This window comes from Oncorhynchus nerka, linkage group LG1, assembly GCF_034236695.1.
Source record: "Oncorhynchus nerka isolate Pitt River linkage group LG1, Oner_Uvic_2.0, whole genome shotgun sequence".
Taxonomy (NCBI): domain Eukaryota; kingdom Metazoa; phylum Chordata; class Actinopteri; order Salmoniformes; family Salmonidae; genus Oncorhynchus; species Oncorhynchus nerka.
Genome location: NC_088396.1, coordinates 35079950 through 35103497, shown reverse-complemented (window position 1 = coordinate 35103497; position 23548 = coordinate 35079950). Strand labels below are relative to the sequence as shown.

The 23548-nt window shown below is 43.3% G+C and overlaps 2 protein-coding genes across 2 annotated transcripts in view; one reads left to right on the top strand and one right to left on the bottom strand.

The window, feature by feature from the left end:
* Nucleotides 1–3851: 3851 nt before the first annotated feature.
* LOC115129723 (myosin light chain 1, skeletal muscle isoform-like) lies at nucleotides 3852–13388 on the top strand. Its single transcript, XM_029660388.2, has 6 exons — nucleotides 3852–4066; nucleotides 5815–5842; nucleotides 9201–9344; nucleotides 10061–10234; nucleotides 10430–10507; nucleotides 12869–13388. The coding sequence occupies exons 1-6, from the start codon at nucleotides 3941–3943 to the stop codon at nucleotides 12895–12897; spliced, it is 579 nt and encodes a 192-aa protein (XP_029516248.1). The 5' UTR covers nucleotides 3852–3940; the 3' UTR covers nucleotides 12898–13388.
* A 343-nt stretch (nucleotides 13389–13731) lies between these two features.
* LOC115129663 (microtubule-associated protein 2-like) overlaps nucleotides 13732–23548 on the bottom strand; it is a 147989-nt gene continuing 138172 nt past the window's right edge. Inside the window, exons 19-21 of the mRNA XM_065018467.1 lie at nucleotides 18004–18085; nucleotides 16987–17099; nucleotides 13732–16612 (exon numbers count right to left, since the gene is read on the bottom strand). Of these exons, the coding sequence (XP_064874539.1) occupies nucleotides 16388–16612; nucleotides 16987–17099; nucleotides 18004–18085 (420 nt within the window). The 3' untranslated portion in view covers nucleotides 13732–16387. The remainder of the gene's footprint in view (nucleotides 16613–16986; nucleotides 17100–18003; nucleotides 18086–23548) is intronic.

Sequence of the window (23548 nt, the reverse complement as noted above, 5' to 3'; positions counted from 1 at the left end):
GCAATGGAAAATGTTTAAATGTTTTTATTCCATTTGGTACCTAATGAATACGACCCTGCTTCCTCTCTCCCACTGTGGGAAGGCTCCACTCTCTCCTCAGTCTTCTCAGAGTTCTTGGCTCCATGGCCTTGGGGTTTAATTTGATCCCAAGTCGTGCGTCACCCCAGCATACAGCAATGGAGAGGAACGGAGCCCGCTTGCCCTTTACGGTACATAGGTGCAGAGTAAATCACCACACCCCTTTGGACAACTGATCTCACGTCTTCAGTGTGGCTGCCAGGAAGGAGGAGGAAGGAGGAGTCAGCACTGCTTATGAATATGTATCTAAAATAATCCATGTTTACTACTTATAAGATGTTTATTGATGATTAGCGCCTGCCGATGTGATATTTATTTCCAGCCACTTGATTCTTAGAAGGTATTACATATTAGTAATGAACTTGGTAACAGATGGTAAGCTCATTTTGTATTATTTTCAGGTCTTTTAAAAGGTGTCAAAGCAAGTCACAAGACATAAGTCAATTCCGCCTGAGCAACAATCATACAAAACCACCTCAGTCCACAGAATAAAATAAACAATCATTAAAAGTCTGTGAGGCTCTAGTCCACAAGCCCCCATTTTAGGTATGCACTGATTTGTAGTTTCTCCTCCACCCATAATAATAAAATAACAGGTGTTCCTCGCTATAGTTTTGGTGTTTAATTACAACCATTTATTTTTAAACCCATTCCACTTTAGTGGACAATTCCACTGCTGAAGGACAGACAAGCAGGGCTACCAAGCCATTCAACCTGCCGTTCCCCTTGTGTACTCTCATAACAGGCAGAAACCATCTTGGGACACCAGGTGTTAGCTACGCTACCTGATGTAATACTGTCAGGGTTTGGGGTAAATTCCATTTCAATTCAGTCAATTCAGGAAGTAAATTCCAATTCCAATGTTTTCTCATAGAGAAGCATTGAAGAAAATTTGAATTTCAGATGTCTGTTTCCTGAATTAACTGAATAGAAATGGAATTGACTTACCTCAACCCTGGTTGCTGTAAACCTGAAGAGGTTAAGCAGTGAGCGGGGAGCGGAGGGTGGAGGTATTTCCCTTGTCACGTCATTATGAGGCCCTTGTCAGCAGTGGGAGTGGGGGGGGAAGGGTTAGTGCCACGGCCGGCCTCTTGAGACCGATATAGACAAGAGGAAGGAGCTAGAATTTGCTCTATTGGCCCTGCCTGGTTACTGGCATCGGCAGCTGAAGCTCAGGAGCCCCTTGATCTCTCATCTCCTACTCCCAATACCTCACACATGCCCCAGACATGGATGACACCCAAGGCTCAGTGGTGACCATAGAGATAGATAGAGGACGCATGTTTGTGTCAGTCTGTGACGGCAAGGGCAGCTTCATTGAGGCTATCTCCATTTTAAAGTAGTCCATTTTCTTCTCCACAATTAGCTACTGCCTCCTGAGAACCCGGTTGGACAGGAGGGATCAGCCAATGAAGTTGGAAGTCCCACCCAGTCGACTACATTAAAATGGTGGACACCCTCAATGGCGCTGCCCATTCTAAAATGTCATTTTGGCCACTAGAGGCCTCTATCATTCTCTATGGTGGTCACTCACTCTGACCCCCCACCTTGGCCTCGCCACCCCATGTGGGGTCATTCAAAGGGAGCTGGCCACTCATCCTGTGCTCTAGTCTTGGGTGACTATGGCCCTGGTCCAAAGCAGTGCACTATATAGAAGTGCCATTTGGGATGCATCCCTAGTCTTGGTTCTGAGTTTAAAGATTACTACCCCTGTCCTTTCTCCTAACTTTTAACACCAGAGCACAGACCAGTGAGGCGGATCATCACTCCATTCACAGCCAGTTAAAATGTGTTGATGAAACCTCTTTCAGTGCAATAAGACAGTGTCGGAAAAATGTATTATTCAATCTGAATGAGAAGAGGTACAGTACAGAGATGATATTGGGATGAATTAGAGGGATGTTTTCATGAATCAGAAACTATGACTATTTGTTTTGAATCTACTGTGTGCAGGGCTGGCGTTATCCTTTTGGGGGCCGTAAGAGGGAGCCCCCATGTGAGGGGCCCCCATGTGAGCTTACAGGGCAGATCAACAGGCACAACCAACGGACAGGGTGAGGGGTGGCGAACTTGACAACGACTTGCGAGCGGTGGGTTCCGGACAACAATGACAAAAAATGTACACAAAAAATATATATTTTGGGAGAAATTATACCAATACCCAAAAGGGCACTTTGGAGACTGGAAGGGCAAAAGGGCAGGTAGAGCCCTATCTGAGCATGTGCCTGGATAGCTGACCAGACTAACTACCAATCTAAAACATTTTGCTGACATGGCTAATTGAGTGTCTGTCATTGACTGACATAACACTGAAAACTGCTGATGCACAACCACATTTCAAAATTGCACCTGGTGTATTCTACTATTCTTACTCTCAATAGTAATTTGAGACCCGACTGAGTCCCCCCCAAAAAACTGCTTATGTCGCTTATGTCTGGAACCGGTACTGTGTGTGTGTGTGTGTGTGTGTGTGTGTGTGTGTGTGTGTGTGTGTGTGTGTGTGTGTGTGTGTGTGTGTGTGTGTGTGTGTGTGTGTGTGTGTGTGGTGTTCAAAGATGAACAAATAGTCTATGATAAGGATAAAGGATACCTTTTATGAAGTCCATACAAACATACTACCATAACTGTCTGAAATCTACATTTGCAAATACTGGTAGCTTACTTGTGTAACCCACTCCCCCATTACCCCCTCATCCCCTCGGGTCAGCAGCAGGAAGTGTCATGCCACTGTCATTAGGCCTACTACAAATAGAAACAGTTCCTTTAAAAAAGGATCTTCAAGTGATTTCTACCAAGTAGAGTGAACGCCTTCACATGATCATTTAAATAACCCATTGATAACGACAGTGAAAATATGATTTCACTGTCCATCATAGAGAGATACAGTATAAGACGGTGTTTCTGTGAGGGCGAGAGGGCATTTGTCCAAATGGACTTTTTGAAGCAGGTTTAGTTGAATTTATGCAGCAGGTTAGGATAATTAACATAGCAGGTTAGGATAATTAACATAGCAGGTTAGAATAATTAGGTAAAGGTTATGAAAGGGTTAGGGTTGGCTAAAATGAAGAAACAAAATGAAAAAAAATAACCTGTATCCCATGTAGAGAGAGAGCAAGTAGGCATATACATTCCGGTTTTACATTTTGTCCAAAGTGATGAAAGTAGCCTGGCCTAGGCTACACTAGGAGTCATAACAGATCGAGGGCATCGACATCATAAATAGACCACATTTGAAGCCATCGTATTTCCAAGATCTGTTATTCTCTACTTGTTATATTTTATCCTATTATATATCACTGCAACCCCCCATTTCACTAGAAGAATAGAACGCTTTGGCTACAATTTCTGAATATTGAAAACTGAACTATCTTACTGATAGCCCCATAAATAAACTTCTTCATACCGAGAGAAAATGGGAAAGATTATGCGCGATGTTGTGTCATCACACTCACAGAAGACTGATGCATTCCTTGGCTCAGCCGGAAAAAAACAGTGATATAAATCAGGCTACAGTTACCGGGCGGCTGCCCGTTAGGCTACCGGGTGACCCCGGACGACCTCAATCACCGTTTCCCATTTATTTTGTTACACAGCTTGCGCTGTATTAAATTAACATCTTCTGACGATCAGCCCGACTTAGATGGGGAGTCCCTATATTCCATGTATAGAACAACCCCCCACCCGTCTCCTGGCGCTGTCCAATCCGGTCCCTTGAGCTACATTGACGAGGGTGCTGTGTAAAATATTATCATATATATACGCCCAGACCCACCCTTGATGCTCTGAGTCTCCTCCAAGCTTACGCGGGAACTGTCTGCCTGTATTACCGGTAAAGTAGCTAACTCATTTACTATCTGCTAAAATGGCACCCAAGAAGGACGCTAAGGCGGCACCCGCCAAGAAAGCCGAACCGGCAAAGGCAGCTGCACCCGCACCCGAGCCTGAGGTGGTGGCCGCCCCCCCTGCACTCGACTTGTCCACAGTCAAGGTAACTATGCTCTGTATTTCCCTACCTCCTCTAGCCTTTGCCCTGCATCCTCCCTCTATCCCTCTAGCCTGGCTTCTTTGTCTGTCTGCAAAATAAAAGTTTGAATGATTATTTCCTGAGTCACAACATAATGTAAATAGTTAGGCTACAAAGCTTTATTATTTGCTATGGTCCTTTAGTTTTTCCGTTGTATATGTTCCGTGGTATTTGACCTGGTTGGTTTATTGCAGTGTATTTTGCTGAAGTTAGGTACAAGTTAGGGAATGGTTGTCAGTGAAGGGCCATTCTCGATACATGCTGATGCCACAATCATATAGGCCTATGCTGCACATGTATACGAGAATGTGAAACTATTCCGTTTAAATGCGAAAGACTGCCTATCTATTTGTGTGCCGTTTGGATATCGTAGGCAACTGTTAGGCTACTTATTATGTTTGATGAGTAGCCCTAGGGTACCTATTTCAACTTATGGAGTACCACAGTTCTGGAATAGCTTAACTAAAAGTGGTGTTGTATTTGGATAAAATATTAGGTTGGGATTATTTTGTCATGTATTTTCCATACTGTAGCCTATTATTATAATCATATTTGACAAGCGATAGCGAAATGGCAAGAGCACGCATGGACCCACGGACCTAGTTCTGAAGCAGAATTTAAAGTGTCAAGACATCAGCACCTCGGATAGCTCCGGAGAGACGCTGCTCGCTCACTTAAACCACGCCCCATATGCCCCTCGGCTTCCTTGATAGGCTGAAGGAGTTTGTGACAAGGTGAAACTGCAATGGAACTTGTCACCAAATGTGGACATGTTAAAGTATCTAAAGATGGACCTCCAAGATCGAGTGCCATCGTAAGAGTATAGCTGTGGAGCTAATTTTGGAGGATTGATAGGGGGTAGTGTTTCTTCCATGATTGATGAGGTGATGGGAGAAAAACGTTTTACCTTTTTTCTTTTTTACTTGCTTATCTGATGTGATGGTTTTGTTGTATATGCCCCATTTTGAATCCAACTGTCAAAATAAAGATCCAAATTATAAAGTAGGCTACAATACAACCAGTATTGGTCCATTATACATAATACAAAGAGATATATGCATATTAGGCTATATATACCTTCTTCACTTTCTCATTTTCAAACTGACTGTCTAATTTGCTCTACACTGTGAGGAGTCTGGAGAAAATCCACAGCTACATAATCACTTAAAAGTTGTACCTGTTTGCTCTTAAGGTAGTGAGCCTCTTGTGTATGGCCCAGGCCTACCCCAACAGTCCACGTCCTTACAGTTTAGGTAGTATGAGACCTAAAGTAAAACTGCAAGACTATTGCTCCCAAAACCTCACCCCCTTCTTATGGCACTCCGATTCATTAGTGTTTGAGATGGACTGTAAAATAGTAAGGAGTCGTCCCAAACAACCTGCAAGTCATTATCTGGGCCTGGAAGTGGTCTAGGTGGAGGTAGCCTACTACACGGTAGTCTTGTGGTACCAAGACTCTCATTCCAGAATCAGGCTTAGGGGAGAAACTGTTCTGGGGAGATATAGAAAGGCTGTAGTCGAGGCTACTCAACAATTCCCCTAGACAGTGTAACAGCAGGGTTTATATCCATAGAAAGTCTCAGATCTGATAGCAGACAGGGGCTACGGTAGAATTGTGCCTAAATGGAATTACTTCATTGGCTGTAAATGTTCGAAAGTGGGCCCCACTTTCTTTCAATGTTCTGACTGTTGTTCTTTGCTGCCCTCTATAGGTGGAGTTCACTCCCGACCAGCAGGAGGGTAAGTTCACTAAACAAAATGACTAAAGGCCAGTTTCTCAGACACAGATTAAGCCTAGTCCCAGTCTAAAAACCATGATCACTGGAGATTCTCAGTTGAAAGTGTTTCTTAGGCCAAGACTAGGCTAAATCTGTGTCCTGTAAAACATAATAATATTAATAGATATCAGATGTCACTATCAAAACGTAATCAGTAACAATACTGTAAAACAGATCATTATGACTGCACCTTCGCAGACCTGTGTTCAAATACTATTTTAAATCATTTCAAATACTTTATCTGAGCTGGATTGAGCTTGCCCGGTTTAATGGACCAATAGAATAAATGCAGAACTGAAATCTGAAAACCTTGCTCACCTGGCACCCCAGGCAGGCTAGAGCAAACACTCAAAGTATTTGAACAATTTATAGTAGTACTGCACCTCTGACTCCTAATAAAAAAGCACTAAAATAAATCCACTCTAGGTCCTTTTAAAACATGGATTAGCTGCCACTCCGATTTCTATCTCAATGTTAGCCTACTATTACTAAACCCGGACTAAGTAGTGTTTACAAAGATAACAAATTCAAAGATGGGTGAAAAAATGCAATAGCACTATTTCGTCTAGTCTTACTTCTGATCTGACTAAACCACATAACTTGTGACATTAAACAACCTCTGGAGTGCATTTACAATGTAATATTTCCCATAGAGGTGAACATCCTCAAATTACATGCACCTGAAGCCATTTTCAATACATTTTCCAAAATTGCAGTGGTCAGCCTCTAAGGTTCTTTGGACACGGTTGACCCCTCCGTATGAACCTTAATGCAAAAGCATAACGGCTAAATGAACACTGGTCAAAAATAATTATACATTAGCTAGTTTATATGAACAAACAAGAAAACTTTTCAATTAAATCGAAAATATGTCTGGACCACAGATTAGGACACCACTTGACCTGTTATAAAATGTTCCAATCTGTCACAATGAGTCATAATGTTATAACATGAAGTCTAGTTAGCTGCTGTCAAAGTGAACCCATAGTAGGGGATGATATGCTAGTATTACATAGTATTCCTTGAACACATTCACTGATTGACAACATCATGTGGACAGATAAGTGGCATAGGTCTTTAAAGTTGTTGGGGAATATGGAACATCTAAAACATCTTTATCCGTAGGCCTAATAACACACATATGAATCCCATTTATAACTCTATTCTTGTAGACATTCTAAATGTCAAACAATTAAACGCATTCCATGTCTTATATTGCCACCCTTTGATAAAGTCTAGCTCATTACGAGCAAGCAGTAGGCCGCACAGTCATCGCACCAGCCGGGAGTTGTTTAAGCCGCGGTCAACATTCTCTTGGTTTATTCGTGTCAGTCCACTCACAGCATTGCCTTCTAAAGGAGCGGAGCTCATATTCTCTCTTCAGTATCGATTCCAAGTCGGCTCCTGGTCGGTGAGAGAGGGAGAGAGAGAGAGAGAATTGGCGAGGGCACTAGAACAGTCTGCAGCACCCGGCCTCACCCTACTAGAATCTGAAGTCAAATGTCTACTGTTTTCTGTTGATCTGGTGCTTCTGTCCCCAACCAAGGAGGGCTTACAGGAGCACCTAGATCTTCTGCACAGATGGTGTCAGACCTGGTCCCTGACAGTAAATCTCAGTAAAACAAAAATAATGGTGTTCCAAAAAAGGCACAGTTGCCAAGACTACAAATACAAATTCCATCTAGATACCGTTGCCTTAAAGCACACAAAAAACTATACATACATTTTCCTTAACATCGGCGCCACAGGTAACTTCAACAAAGCTGTGAACGATCTGATAGACAAGGCAAGAAGGGTCTTCTACACCATCAAAAGGAACATAACATTCGACATAGCAATTAGGATCTGGCTAAAAATACTTGAATCCCAAAAACTATACATACCTTGGCCTTAACATCAGGGCCACAGGCAACTTCTGCAAAGCTGTTAACGATCAGATAGACAAGGCAAAAAGGGTCTTCTATGCCAGAGAGTACACAGTGGCAGAATACCTGACCACAGTGACTGACCCAAAGTTAAGGAAAGCTTTGACTTGGTCCAGACTCAGTGAGCATAGCCTTGCTATTGAGAGGTGCCGCCATAGGCAGACCTGGCATCCCAGAGAAGACAGGCTACATGCACACTGCCCGCAGAATGAGTGGAAACTGAGCTGCACTTCTTAATTATGCTCCTGCCAAATGTATGACCATATTAGAGACACATATTTCCCTCAGATTACACAGATCCACAAAGAATTCGAAAACAAATTCAATTTTTGATTTTGATAAACTCCTATATCTTTTGGGTAGAGTACCACAGTGTGCCATCACAGCAGCAATATTTGTGACCTGTTGCCCCCCCCCCCCCAAAAAAAAAAAAAGATTAACCAGTGAAGAACAAGCACTTTTGTAAATTCAACCCATGAAATACGTGCAACCCTCATGAAATAGATATGGTACTGTTTTTAAGGAACTTCATATTCATCATCTCCAGCACCTCCTCAACATCAACATATGTGAAAATTGCACATTTCTATGTTTTGTAATAAAAAAGATAAGAGGAAGATAGTGTAAGTGTTTCCAGTGACATAATTGGTGTGCATCATGTGATTTTAATCAGCCTACTAATTAGTTGATGATGTCATTGGAAACACTTATCTTCCTCTATTTTTATTACTACATAACATAGAAAACACACAATTTTCACATGTTGGGGTGGTACTGAAAATGATGAATATGAAGTTGAACCATTTAGAAATGTCCCTTTAAGTTTAACACTGTTCCAGTGTCTATATGCTGGGTTAAATGTGGAAGACACATTTCAGTTGAATGCATTCAGTTGTACAACTGACTAGGTATCTTTCCTTTCCTTTATATGGGTCCACAGACTCAACACTTTCAATGTTGATTAAACACTCTGTGTTAATTATTTTGTGTATTTTTAACACTGGAGAATTTGCAGTGCGGACAATTAAAGGTAAAATATGTATATATAAATATATATATATATATATATAAACAGATGGTAATTCTACATCAAGTTACAAAATTATAATGGAGAGGGCGAAGCTCTCATCATTCAATTGAGATATTCACAATAATCCCTGCAACAACAAAAAAACACCAAAGTGGTGTGCATGTTCATTTCATAGATCTCTTGGTATGTTATCATAGCTTCTGTTGGCCACTAGCCCAGGCATTCTGAGGGTAATAAAACACTTCCTCTCTCTCTCTCATCCCTCTATCTTCCTCTCTCTCTCTCTCTCTCTCTCTCTCTCTCTCTCTCTCTCTCTCTCTCTCTCTCTCTCTCTCTCTCTCTCCTCTCACCTCACCTCACCACAGACTACAAGGAGGCTTTCGGTCTCTTCGACAGGGTGGGTGACGCAAAGGTGGCTTACAACCAGGTTGCTGATATCATGCGCGCCCTGGGACAGAACCCCACCAACAAGGAGGTGCGCAAAGTCCTGGGCAACCCTTCCGATGAGGGTAAGGCACACACACACGCACACACACATGCGCAAAGTGATACAAGGACACACAAGCACAGGCACACACACACACACGGAAACAGTACATTGAAGCACAAGCGCACATATACACTCGTACACACACACACACGTTCCTTATTAATACTGACTCTGTATACACTATTCTCTCCACTTTAGACCCTCAGTCCTTCATAGTTGAATTTGTCCTAATATAACACAATAGGGGGGAGGACATTTACACATAAGTGACCACACCTTGGCATTTGTCTGCTCCCTTTTATAGTACATTGTAACAATTCAGCACCTGTCATGATGGACATGAGCTGAGTTGCTGCAAGAGGCCTTTGAAGTATTTTGGGTTACAAAGCCTGACATTGTGTTTTTCTGTTATTTCACTATGTGTGTGTCTACAAATGCATTGTATGTAGTTAATATTTTGACACACACACACACGGGCATTTTCAATGGTAAATCTGTGTGTACAGGAGCTAGTATTATTATTTATTATTAGTAGTAGTGTACTGTATGGTAAGGGCCAGGGTGAAGTTGCCCCATACACACTGATCTGGAGTCAATTTAGCATATTCCCGACTAAGGGTTAGGTTAGGATTGGGAGAAGGAAAAGCTGATCATAGATCTGTGCCTAGGGGAAATTTCACCTCGGAGCATGCTGTATACTTCTAATGCATTTCCTCTCACTCTGGCTGCCCACAGACATGGCCGGCAAGAGATTAGAGTTCGAGGCCTTCCTCCCCATGCTCCAGCACATTGTCAATGACCCAAACAAGGGAACCTTCGATGACTACGTTGAAGGTCTGCGCGTCTTTGACAAGGAGGGCAACGGCACCGTGATGGGGGCTGAGCTGCGTATTGTCCTTGGAACACTGGGTAAGTGGCCGCCCAGGCTTAGTTGTAACATGATGTGTGTGTGTGTGTGTGTGTGTGTGTGTGTGTGTGTGTGTGTGTGTGTGTGTGTGTGTGTGTGTGTGTGTGTGTGTGTGTGTGTGTGTGTGTGTGTGTGTGTGTGTGTGTGTGTGTGTTTGACACCAGACCAACTGATGACCTGGCCTCTCTCACCTCTAGGTGAGAAGATGACCGAGGCTGAGATTGATGCCCTCATGCAGGGACAGGAGGACGAGAACGGCAGTATCAACTTTGAAGGTAAGCCTTCAAGTCTTCTAAGTCTTCTAAGTCTTCTAAGCTTTCAAGTCTTCTAAGTCTTAGGTCACGTCCCAAATGGTACCCATTTTCGTAGTGCTAAGGCAATATGCAAAGTGCAAATATTGCCATTAACCTCATTATAATCTGTCAGCGTGATTTGATTTGAAACTTGTCATCAACAATGTGCATTATAAGTAGGTGACTATTTATGTATTGCTCAGTTGACTAAACTCTAATTAAGTAATTGCCACCTTATCAAGCAGATTGTTGATAAAAAGTTTTTAAAAATTAAATAAAATTTTTATGCACTTATCTCTCTATGCATATTCTGACCTTGAATTTCAGCATGAGAATAGCATGCTATTCGCCCGCTATTCATTTGGAGTGGAGATGAAAGAAATGACGGTGTGGCGAATACAGTCATATTCTGACCTTGACTTAATTCCCTCATAATTCCACCACCTTCACACGCGATGAATAAGGTCGAGAAACGGTTCAAATAAATGGAACAGCATAGAATGTAGAATGCTTGGTAACACTTTACTTGACACCCAGCGTCATAACACGTTATGAATGACATGGTCATAACCATGTCATAAGATGTCATAACGGCTGACATAACGTGTCAGAACCTGTTATAATATGGTCTTAACACTGTCATGACACATATATGTACACACATATATTACATTATTTTAGGACTGGTTATGGCACCTACATAAGAGTATGAAAACCCACATGACCTACCATACAAGGAAAAACATTCCATTACACCATAAACCTACTGTTCACATGTAGGCTATGTTGTATGTTTTACTTTCCTTGTTGACCATATGACATTTTCTTTGTAATTGCGACGCACACATTGATGTCAGTCATGCACCTACCCCAGTGCTCTGTTGCTGACGACTGGGATGAATGCAGGAGCAGATTTCAGGAGCCGGACAAGACACCGTATTGTTGACTGATGATTGATATAAGGGCATGAACATGACAGGCCTATCTGCCTTATATGATTATGATGGTCATAATGCTTCATAACAGTGTCATGAACTGTATTTCCTACAAGTTATTTCAAATATGATTTAAAAAAAAGAATTACAACAGAGCCCCACCTGCCCTGAATGACAGGTCGCCACTGATAGTGGATCATGTCAGGCTAACTTATTACAAGTCCTGCAATAACTTGGGACATGTATCCTATTTGAATCATTATGGAACGCAGACCGTAGGTAGCAGTTGAAACCTGGAGCCTGGCACACAGTTCATCACATGATCAGTGAGGATTATTAGGAGAGATTTATAGGACTACTGTTCAACTGCTATTGTATACTTCTCTCTCCTTCCAATATTTCATGGATTGAACTTTCTGGATGAATCAAATCACTGTCTTTTTTTATTTTATTTTACCTTTATTTAACTACTTTATCTAACTCAGTTAAGAACAATTTAATATTTACAATGATGGCCTACCCCGGCCAAACCCTAACCCGGATGACGCTGGGCCAATTGTGCGCTGCCCTATGGGACTCCCAGTCATGGCCGGTTGTGATACAGCCTAGAATTGAACTAGGGTCTGTAGTGACGCCTCTAGCACTGAGATGCAGTGCCTTAGACCATTGTGCCACTTTTGTGCATGTATGATTCACACATACTTTCCTAACTCTAAAATGTGCCTAAATAATTGACAAGATTGGAGTTTTTTTTTAAATAAATCTACCAGTTGGTGCTGAAACAGAGACATATATGCATATATTTAGATGGATTTCTTTCATTGATCCCTATATTCTGAACCAGTTCTCTCAATTTATTTATTCCCTTCAATCTGTCGACAAAATTGGAATTAAAGGGACACCGTAATTAAAGGGATGGCTTAAGATAAATGTACTGTAAGCCCTATTTAATGGAAATTCCACAAATACATCAGTTATTCAGTGTGCTCAAGATAGACACACCTGTAGAGTGAATACCAACTACTGAGAAGTGGGTAGGAAAGGCGTATGTGTCCTACGTCTCAATCGGACCCATAGGGACTAGGGTCCAATTTGAGAAGCAAAGATTGTCTTACATCATACAGGTCTTATGATATATTGCACATACATAAGAGCCACATTTCAGATTATACTGTAGGTCTGGATTTGTATGATGTTTTTCTTTTTCATTTAGATCAAATGCTTCACTAGCTCACTCCTCTTTCTCTCCTTTTTAATTCCCCTGTGACCCTCTTCCTACCTCCTCCTCACCCCTCTCCCCCTTCCTCTCCCCTACCTCATCCTCTCTCTACCTCCCCTCACACCTCCCTCACTCTCCTTCCACACCCCTCTACCTCCCCTCACTCCTCCCTCCCCCTCACCCCTACAGCCTTTGTCAAGCACATCATGTCTATTTAAGGATCCTCCGGCTGCAGTGGCTAACGAGGAAGCTAACGTGTTATCTGCAGACCCAATGGTGTCAGGACATCCAGTCCCCACTGTTAGTCAACAACCACCTGAGGAACAGACAGGGGGATAAAGGACTATGAGATGTCATTTCTAAACCGTTACTTTTTTTTTTCATTCTTTTTTTTGGTCTGACTCCGACCTTCGACTCTCTGCTCTCTATTCTCCTCTATTAGAAGCTGTCCTTTCTTTTCAACCACCAAACAGCAGATGCTCTTGTTGTCTTGTCCCCCGCCATCTTGGCGGGGTATGCCTCTCCACCGTGGGTCGGTGAAGGAAAGGGGGTAGGGAGGGGCTACCCATTCCATCCCTTACTTGCTGCCTGGATTGGGCCAGTAGAGGTGACTGGCTTTGCTCTAGACTGGCCATCAAAACTCACTCTCCCCTATGTCTTAATAAATTTTTCTCCTCCGCTATTTCACAAAATAAACTTTTCAAAAACCCCCCGGTGTCGCGGCTCTTATTCTTTGCTCTGCGGGAGAGTGCGGAGCGTGAGACTGTGTCCCAAATGGCACTCTAATCCCTATATAGTGCACTAGTTTTGACTAGAGCCCAATAGGGTGCCATTTGGGACTCATGCTTAGTGTAGCTATAGGGGAGAAGTTAAAACAGACAAACACTGGTGGTGGCCCAGCAGTCCAAATGTTCATATTCTTGTTGCCTCTGAAAGAATGATTAAAATATTTTAAAAACATGCTTGAATCTCTTTCTTTAAGTATAGATCCCCCACACAACATAGGTGGTAACCATAATCTCCAAAAAGTTTGGAAATACTCAAGACGAGAGTGTTTTTCAGTGTTTTTATTGTCTTTAATTGTTAAGAGCATTTTGTTATCAGTATCATATCAACAGGAGAAAAACTGCGTACATCTACTTTTAATTACAATTACAGTTGCTGTAGGTTGGGGTAGAGGTTAGGGGATCAGGGATTAGGGGGTAGGGGATAGGGGGGGTGCAGAAACAACACAGAAGCAAACATTAATACTAAAAGAAGGAGGAATAAATACCACAAAATAGCGACAGAAAAAATATAGAGGAACACTTTATCAAACAGATGCAACATGACTTGTTGAGTTTCCTTTTTTAAAGATTGTTTTTATGAAATGTAGTTTTTATTTATTTTCCCCCTTTCTTTCCCCCCCCCCGTAAATGTTTTACACAAAACAAACCTAGCATCCAGAAGTGAACTGTAGGGACACAGGGTCCAGAGTTCCACAGCTGCTTTGTAAATGTCATCTTTAAATAATAGCTTCATCTACAATATGGTTCAGACAACTGCAAGCCCTCGTGAGTTCAATCTCAGCCTACTCTGAGAGCCTTGGGGAGTTCATCGAACACTATGGACTAAAATATCTTACAGCCATCCAATGCCTATTGCTAGCATGGTGAATGGATTGTGATCACAGCTTCTGTGAGCTCCTAGCTATATCATCGTTTCTTTTGAACTGAGATATTTGAGATGAGAATCAAAGCAGCATCCTCTTAAACTAAACTAGGACTGGTTAAGCAGCCTTTTAGTAGAACAGCTCCCAGAGAGAGTAGCATTGGTTAGTTCTCTGTAATTAAAGTAAGCCTGGTCCGAGCCAGAACGGCCCATAGGGGCAGGAGCTTATCTCCTGTTTCTGTAATGGGAGGCAGCTTGATGTACAACTACTGTACGCCACCAGGACAGGGCGCTAGTCATTTGTAGGGCCGTTAGTACTCTGTTGCAGGCCTGGAAGATGTACTCCTTAGCAATACCAGCACAGTTGTCTGAAGTCAACTTCAACAAGCATAACATACTAGTCAACTAATATCTACAAAAACATGAAGTGTTAATTTTTCTATCCAACGATTAAGGAAATAACTTTACTAAAATCCTTTAATTTGAACTAGAAAATAGCCTCTTTTTGTAACTAGAATCAATACATGCTCATCATACCATTATCTAGTTATTGAAATAATGCAATTTTTCAGGTATAAGATACTTATAGGACTAATCACTTTTTTAAATGGTTTTTCGAAGAGATGTTGTTGAAGACAAAGAGCTGGTATATTTATACATATTTTCAATATACTGTTTATATATTTATTATATATTGGATCTGGGACTAGCTGCAAGGATGCTTGATGTATGGTGAATGTTGAGTCTGGCGTCCATGCACTTTACTGAGCAAAACTAGACGTGCTGGCGGCATTGGCATGGGTAGAGTACTGTATGGGCATGGACACGTGACTTCCTACTTAGTGTAAGAAAAGGCTGCTCCTAAGAACTGAACAGAGACCAGCCCACCCTATACCTGGCCCATACCCAGATCATGTTGTGCAAAGAACTACAGCTGATCTTGAGTCAGTGCTTGGACACTATCTATCTATCTATCTATACGCAGCATAAAAAAAAATACACCAGATAAAAGATGGAGAAAAAAAGTACAAGTACTTGGAATGGAAATATCAACAAACAATTGACCAAAAGTACTTTCTAAATAGTCTCTAGTTCCATAAGGGTTGTTGTTTTTTCTTAATTTGTCTTGTTGACATAGGGTGGGGTAGGCAGCTCCATCAGGCGGTGAGTATGAAGCTGCTGCAGGATGGGGGGGGTGTCTGGGCATCTGGGCTGGGGTTGACAGGAGGCCTGGGACAGGGTGAGGGAGCCTGGGTGGTTGAACTGAAGGCAAGATGGGAAGAGGGTGTCCAGGTCCTGGGATGGACGGGAGACAGGTTGGGTTCACGATGTTCAGGGCCTGTAATGGACTGGAGCCAGGGTGGGTTCAGGGTGTTCAGGGCCTGTAATGGACTGGAGGCAGGGTGGGTTCAGGGTGTTCAGGGCCTGTAATGGACTGGAGGCAGGGTTGGTTCAGGGTGTCCAGGGCCTGGAATGGACGGACGGCAGGGTGGGTTCAGGGTGTTCAGGGCCTGGAATGGACGGAAGGCAGGGTGGGTTCAGGGTGTTCAGGGCCTGGAATAGACAGAAGGCAGGATGGGGTCAGGGTGTCCATGGCCTGGGATGCATGGGAGGCATGGTGGGGTGAGGGTGTCCATGGCCTGGGATGGATGGGAGGCATGGTGGGGTGAGGGTGTTTGAGATGGACCGCATGGCAGGTAGCAGGGAAGGATAGAGGCTGGATGGAGGCACAGAGAAGGTTTCCGGGGGGCAGAGTGGGGTTGAGGCAGAGTGAGGTTGAGGCAGGGTGGGGTTGAGGCAGAGATTTGTGTGGGCTGTTTGGTACCCGAGGCTGGGGGTGGACTGGAGGGAGATTGGAGGCTGGGTGGAGGCATGATGAGGGAACTTGGGCTGGACTAGAAGCAAGTGAGGGAGTCCAAGGCTTGGGGTCAGGTTGAACTTGAGGCAAGTTGAGGGGTTCAGGACTGGAGGCAGGGGGAAGGTGTCCGGAGCTGGGGTGGACTGGAGGCAGGGGGAAGGTCAAGAGATCTGGTGCCTGGGCTGAGGGGGTCAAGGCGCTCACAAGCCCTGCTTGGCCAGGGCGGCGGTGACGTCTTCAGCTAGAGTGGCTAGCTGTGGAGACTCCAGCAAGTTGATGCTGCCAGAGGAGGACAGGTGGCTGTCGCGGTGGGGGGACACCGTCCCTGACATGTCCATTTCCGGAGACTGGGTCACAATGATCTCCGCTCCGTGGTCCACCCGGGCCTTGGCCATATCACGGAACAACAGCTTGTGGCTTTCGATCTATAGGGAGTTAGGGTGGGTGAGATAGGCGAGGGGTACACACACACACAGGTGGGTAATACATACACACACATTTGGAGGATACACACACACACAGGTGGAGGATACATACACACACAGGTGGAGGATACACAAAGGTGGGTGATACATACACACACAAACATCAGATGGATGGTTGGAGGGGTGCTAACCTTGGAGGAGACTGTCTGAGACTGATGTCCAACTGATCAGGGCTGCGTCCCAAATGGCATCTTATTCCCTTTATCGACCACTACTTTTGACCAGGGCACATGGGGCCATTTAAAGGGAATAGGCGGTCATTTGGGATGCAAGCAATCTTCGTTGTGATGAGTTTACAGTATGATGGGACTTACCATAATGTGGCCTCCACCAGGGGTGTGGTGTGCATTATCCAGGGAACCCACCTTGGGCTGGGCCTTGTCTTTAAAGTCCAGCTTCACACTCTCTATGCGCACGTTACCTCCCCCTAGTGGAGTGGAGGGAGAGGGTAGCGAGAGAGGAGAGGAAGTAGAAGAGACTTCAAGACAGGAATGTATAATCCTCCCATTCATTTGTTCCAATACATCATTATAACTTATTATCAATAATTAGTCAAACTGATTATATGACAGACTAGGCAGACCCTTATTCCTTATCAGGAGCCCCATTAGCTGTTGCCATGACAACAGTTAGTCTTCCTGGGGTCCATACCCTGCAGATATATCTGTAGTTTAATATGTAATGTAAAAGTTGCTTCGAAAATTGATTGTTACCTCTGGGATGCAGGGTGAGTGTCGCAGTGTGAATAATTATTGGACAGAAGCTGATAATCGGTATGACCACGCGATGGCGCTGTAGGACTCTGACACAGTAGTCAGTCACCACCATCTCAGAGCAGGGGGTATTTTTCCGCATCACACATTAGATCCTCTTACTGTGTGGAAGAATCCCAAATAACACCTTCCCTATGGTGCACACATTTTGACTAGAGCCCATACCCATAGGTATCTGGTAAAAAGTAGTGCATTATACAAGGGAATAGGGTGGCATTTGGAACACACACCATGATGCTCTCTCACTCTTTCCTTTATCTACAGTAAGGTAAAGATCTACTTCCTATACAAGCCCACCATGGTCATGGTCCTAGTGTGTTGTGGATACACTGTAAGCTCAAATATCTCTCAACTGTCAGAGTGGGGTAACCCAGGTAGATTATGATTGAGATCAATTTTGAGCCTTTTTACACACAACTAGTTTGAAACCGTTGTCGAAGAGACGTCTTGCCCTCGACGACACATATTTTTGTAGTGTAAAGAGACATAGCTGCAGCTGGAATCAGTTTGTCAAGGCACCTCCGTACACACAGTCTACAGGTAGAGTGGGTAGGTTACCTGGCCGGTGGCGGATGTTGTCCAGCGATCCACACTTGGAGGTCACGTGACTCAGGTCAATCTTCTTGGTCTGAATCTGCACCTGTGGGTATGATCTGTGTTAGTTTGGTCATTTCTACCCATTAACCCATTGTCCAACCAAGGAGGATCAAGAGGCTGAGAACCACCATCTCCTGTCTCTGACGTAAAGGACTGAACCAAAAGCCATTTGGCTATGGCTGGCCTGGACCTATTCAGTCCACTAGCAAAGTAACAGTGATTTAGAGGAGTATACTATGGATAGAGATGACACGTTTGGCTTGACCTCCATTGAAAAAGAAGAAAAACAGGGTTTTGAGAGTCATTACCTCAACAACATCTGCTGTTATTATGCCTAACGAGAACCCTGTGGTTCAGTTATGAAAGTCTGAAAAGACAATAAAATCACACATTCAGAATGTTAGCCATAGAATTTTTGCCAATAAAAATACACATTCAGAATAGCCAGAGATTATTAGCCAATAAAAATACACATTCAGAATTTGCGAGAAAGAGAGAAAGACGGGTGGAATAAAGTATAGTGAGTGAGTGAATTAGTGAGTGATTTATTATGAAAAATAAACCAACTATATCTTGATTGTATAAGTATTCAACCCCCTGTCAATACATGTTAGAATCACCTTTGGCATCTGTCTTTCTAGGTCTCTAAGAGCTTTGCACACCTGGATTGCACAATATTTGCACATTATTCTTTAAAATAAATTCTTCAAGCTCTGTCAAGTTGGTTGTTGATCATTGTTAGACAGCCATTTTCAAGTTTTGCCATAGATTGTCAAGTAGATTTAAGTCAAAACTGTAACTCGGCCACTAGGGCACATTCACTGTCTTCTTGGTAAGCAACTCCAGCGTACATTTGGCCTTGTGTTTTAGATTATTGTCCTGCTGAAAGGTGAATTTGTCTCCCAGTGTCTGGTGGAAAGCAGACTGAACCAGGTTTTCCTCTAGGACTTTGCCTGTGCTTAGCTCCATTCCGTGTTTTTTTATCCTAAAAAACTCAATAGACCTTGCTGATGACAAACATACCCATAAATATGAAAAATATGAAGAGTGGTACTCAATGATGTGCTGGATTTGCCCAAACATAATGTTTTTTATTCAGGACATACAGTTAATTTCTTTTCCACATTCTTTGCAGTTTTATTTTAGTACCTTATTGCAAACAGGATGCATGTTCAGGTACATTTTATTCTGTAGAGGCTTCCTTCTTTCACTCTGTCAATTAGGTTAGTATTGTGGAGTAAGTACAATGTTGTTGATCCATCCTCAGTTCTCCTTTCACAGGCATTAAACTCTGTAACTGTTTTCTTTGCGAGACATTGGAAAACCTCCCTGGTCTTTGTGATTGAATCTGTGTTTGAAATTCACTGCTCAACTGAGGGACCTTACAGATAATTGTATGTGCAGGGTACAGAGATGAGGTAGTCATTCAAAAATGATGTTAAACCTTATTATTATTAGTCCATACAACTTATTATGTGACGTGTTAAGCACATGTTTACTCCTGGACATATTTAAAATAGCCAAAACAAAGGGGTTAAATACTTATTGACTCAAGACATTTCAGCATCTCATTTTTAATTTGAGAAAAAATATATATATAAAACATAATTCCACTTTGACATTATGGGATATTGTGTGTACGCCAGAGACACAGCATTTCAATTGAATCAATTTTAAAGCCAGGCTGTAACACAACTAAATTGAAAAGGTCAAGGGGAGTGAATACTTTCTGAAGGCCCTGTATATGCTTGTTGCAACAGTATCTGATAGAAACTATACCCTCCCCAACCATGCAGAATGCTAGTGAACATGTTGAGAAAGACAGAGCTGTGGTTTGTGTCAGTGACTAATCTATCCATCTATCATTTACTCTTCACAAGTGGGGTTTGAGAGAGAGGGGGGTGAGAGAGACAGCCAATGTTCAAGTTCAACCCCTTCCCCTCCAAGAAACAGAAAGCACACCCATAAAGGAGATAGCCTGGTCCCAGATCTGTTTGTGCTCTTTCCAACTCCATTGCTTTTACTGTCAAGCCAAACAGTCTGGTATGACAATTCCATAAGGAGTTGGCAGAGAGAAGGGCACCCAGGCTATAGCAGAGGTGGTGTCAATGCCAAGTGGGACCAAGTGAGAAGGTGAACACAGGTCGCATCTCAAATGGCACACTATTTCCTATGGGCCTTGGTAAAAAGTAGTGCACCAAATAGGGAATAGGGTGTAATTTGAGACGTTGTACAATAGCCTTGGACTGGGATAGGAACCATGTAGTCCCCAGTTCTGCATCTCCCTGGAACTCTGACTGGTGAGTGAGTGGTGAGTGAGTGAGTGAGTGAGTGAGTGAGTGAGTGAGTGAGTGAGTGAGTGAGTGAGTGAGTGAGTGAGTGAGTGAGTGAGAGAGACAGAGACAGAAAAAGAAAGAAAGAAAGAAAGAAAGAAAGAAAGAAAGAAAGAAAGAAAGAAAGAAAGAAAGAAAGAAAGAAAGAAAGAAAGAAAGAAAGAAAGAAAGAAAGAAAGAAAGAAAGAGGAGGCCTGTGTATGTGAGAGAGAGACAGAAAAAGACAGAAAAGAAGGGCGAAGAAGAGGAGGAGGAGGAAGAATGTGTGTGAGAGAAAGGGGTACCATACCAAAAAGAAAGAGAGGAGTGTGTGTGAGAGAGAAAGGTATGGAGGAGAGACGTCAAGTATATTAGGGATAAAAGACTCACATTTCCCCCTCCCGCAGCATACTGTCTTTTGTCCAGGGAACCACACCTAGACTGAACATGGCTAAAGTCCAGTTTAACACTGGGAATAAGCACCTGTAGGAGTCGGAGATAGTTTATATAACGTTTATATCATGTTTATATTTATAGAGGTGAAGGTGAGGGCGGGAGAGGGATTGGGTTTGTGACACAGAGCTTTATCCAGATGACTCGACAAACAGCTTCCCTGACCTCTTACCTCTGACCTCTCAACACATCAGGGCATAACATTACTACCAGAGCTGGGTTTTGAATTCAATTTCAATTCAGTCAATCGTCAAAGAAAATGTCAGTTTAATTTCTCCTCCAATGGGTTTTGAGAAGGACAAGAGGAGAAAGGACGTGTTGTGTATGCAATTGAGATGACACGGTGACCTTCTTGCCTTGTGTCTACAGCGGAGGAAGCTAGTTGTGATCCTCAAGAGTTAGGATAAACATAGATAGAAACTCAGCAAAAAAAGAAATGTCCCTTTTCAGGACCGTGTCATTCAAAGATAATTCGTAAAAATCCAAATAACTTCACAGATCTTCATTGTAAAGGGTTTAAACACTGTTTCCCATGCTTGTCCAATGAACCATAAACAATTAATGAACATGCACCTGTGGAACGGTCGTTAAGACACTAACAGCTTACAGACGGTAGGCAATTAAGGTCACAGTTATTAAAACTTAGGACACTAAAGAGGCCTTTCTACTGACCCTGAAAAACACCAAAAGAAAGATGCCCAGGGTCCCTGCTCATCTGCGTGAACGTGCCTTAGGCATGCTGTAATGAGGCATGAGGACTGCAGATGTGGTCAGGGCAATAAATTGCAATGTCTGTACTGTGAGACGCCTAAGACAGCGCTATAGGGAGACAGGACGGACAGCTGATTGTCCTCGCAGTGGCAGAACACGTGTAACAACACCTGTACAGGATCGGTACATCCGAGCATCACACCTGCGGGACAGGTACAGGATGGCAACAACAACTGCCCGAGTTACACCAGGAACACACAATCCCTCCATCAGTGCTCAGACTATCCGACAATAGGCTGAGAGAGGCTTGACTGAGGGCTTGTAGGCCTGTTGTAAGGCAGGTCCTCATCAGACATCACCGGCTACAATGTCGCCTATGGGCACAAACCCACCATCACTGGACCAGACAGGCGTGGCAAAAGGGCTATTTTTTACCTTTATTTAACTAGGCAAGTCAGTTAAGAACAAATTCTTATTTTCATTGACGGCGTAGGAACAGCCTTGTTCAGGGGCAGAACGACAGATTTTATCCTTGTCAGCTGAGGGATTCGATCTTGCAACCTTTCACTTACTAGTCCAACGCTCTAACCACTAGGCTACCTGCCACGTCTTCACTGATGAGTTGCGGTTTTGTCTCACCAGGGGGGATGGTCGGATTAGCGATAATTGTCAATTTGGAATGAGCATTACACCGAGGACTGTACTGTGGAGCGGGATCAATTTGGAGGTGGAGGGTCAGTCATTGCCTGGGGCGGTGTGTCACAGCCTCATCAGACTGAGCTTGTTGTCATTGCAGGCAATCTCAACGCTGTGCGTTACAGGAAAGATATCCTCCTTCCCTATGTGGTACCCTTCCTGCAGGCTCATCCTGACATGACCCTACAACATGACAATGCCACCAGCCATACTGCTCATTCTGTGTGTGATTTCCTGCAAGACAGGAATGTCAGTGTTCTGCCATGACCAGCGAAGAGCCCGGAACTCAATCCCATTGAGCAGGTCTGGGACCTGTTGGATCAGAGGGTGAGGGCTAGGGCCATTCCCCCCAGAAACGTCAGGGAACTTGCAGGTGCCTTGGTGGAAGAGTGGGGTAACATCTCACAGCAAGAACTGGCAAATCTGGTGCAGTCCACGAGGAGACGCACTGCAGTACTTAATGCAGCTGGTGGCCACACCAGATACTGACTGTTACTTTTGATTTTGACCCCCCCTTTGTTCAGGGACACATTATTTAATTTCTGTTAGTCACATGTCTGTGGAACTTGTTCAGTTTATGTCTCAGTTGTTGAGTCTTGTTACGTTCATACAAATATTTACACATGTTAAGTTTGCTGAAAATAAACGCAGTTGACAGTGAGAGGACATTTATTTTTTTGCTAAGTTTACAATGACTAGAACAGGGAAAGTCCTTCGGAGCACAGCAATTGACTTGAATGGGGATGGATCTAGTGAATCTAATGTATGTACTGCATGCCTGTCAACGGGGAGATAGGGTGCTGAATCTGCCAGGACTACTCAGGCAGTCTTTTCCAGAGATGGTATCTTCTGTGCATCCCAAATGGCACCCTATTCCCTATATAGTACACTACTTTTGACCAGAGCCCTATGGGTCCTGGTCAAAAGTAGTGTACTATTTAATGGAATAGGGTGCCATTCGGGATGCACCCATAGACTGTGAATATGGGATGTAAACTAGAATGGCTAAGGGACAGGATTTCTTTCTAAAATAGTCACAGTGATTGGGCCAGGGCCTGCTGTAGCTGTAAGGAGACAAAGTAAGTTAGATTGAGACACAAACATAAAATAGCAGGATTGGTCGCGCTGAAAAGTATAAAACATCTTAATACATTTATATCGCTAGACATGCAGGAAGTGGGGAAGAAAATCTAAAGGAAAGTCACAGGCCAGCAGATAGCACAGAGAGAAAGATAACCTGTGAGCAGTGGATTGGAGTGGTTTAAGTGGTGAGAAAGAACAAAAGAATGAGAGAAAAAACAGAGCAAGAAGAGAGAGATAAGGCAGAGGTCATC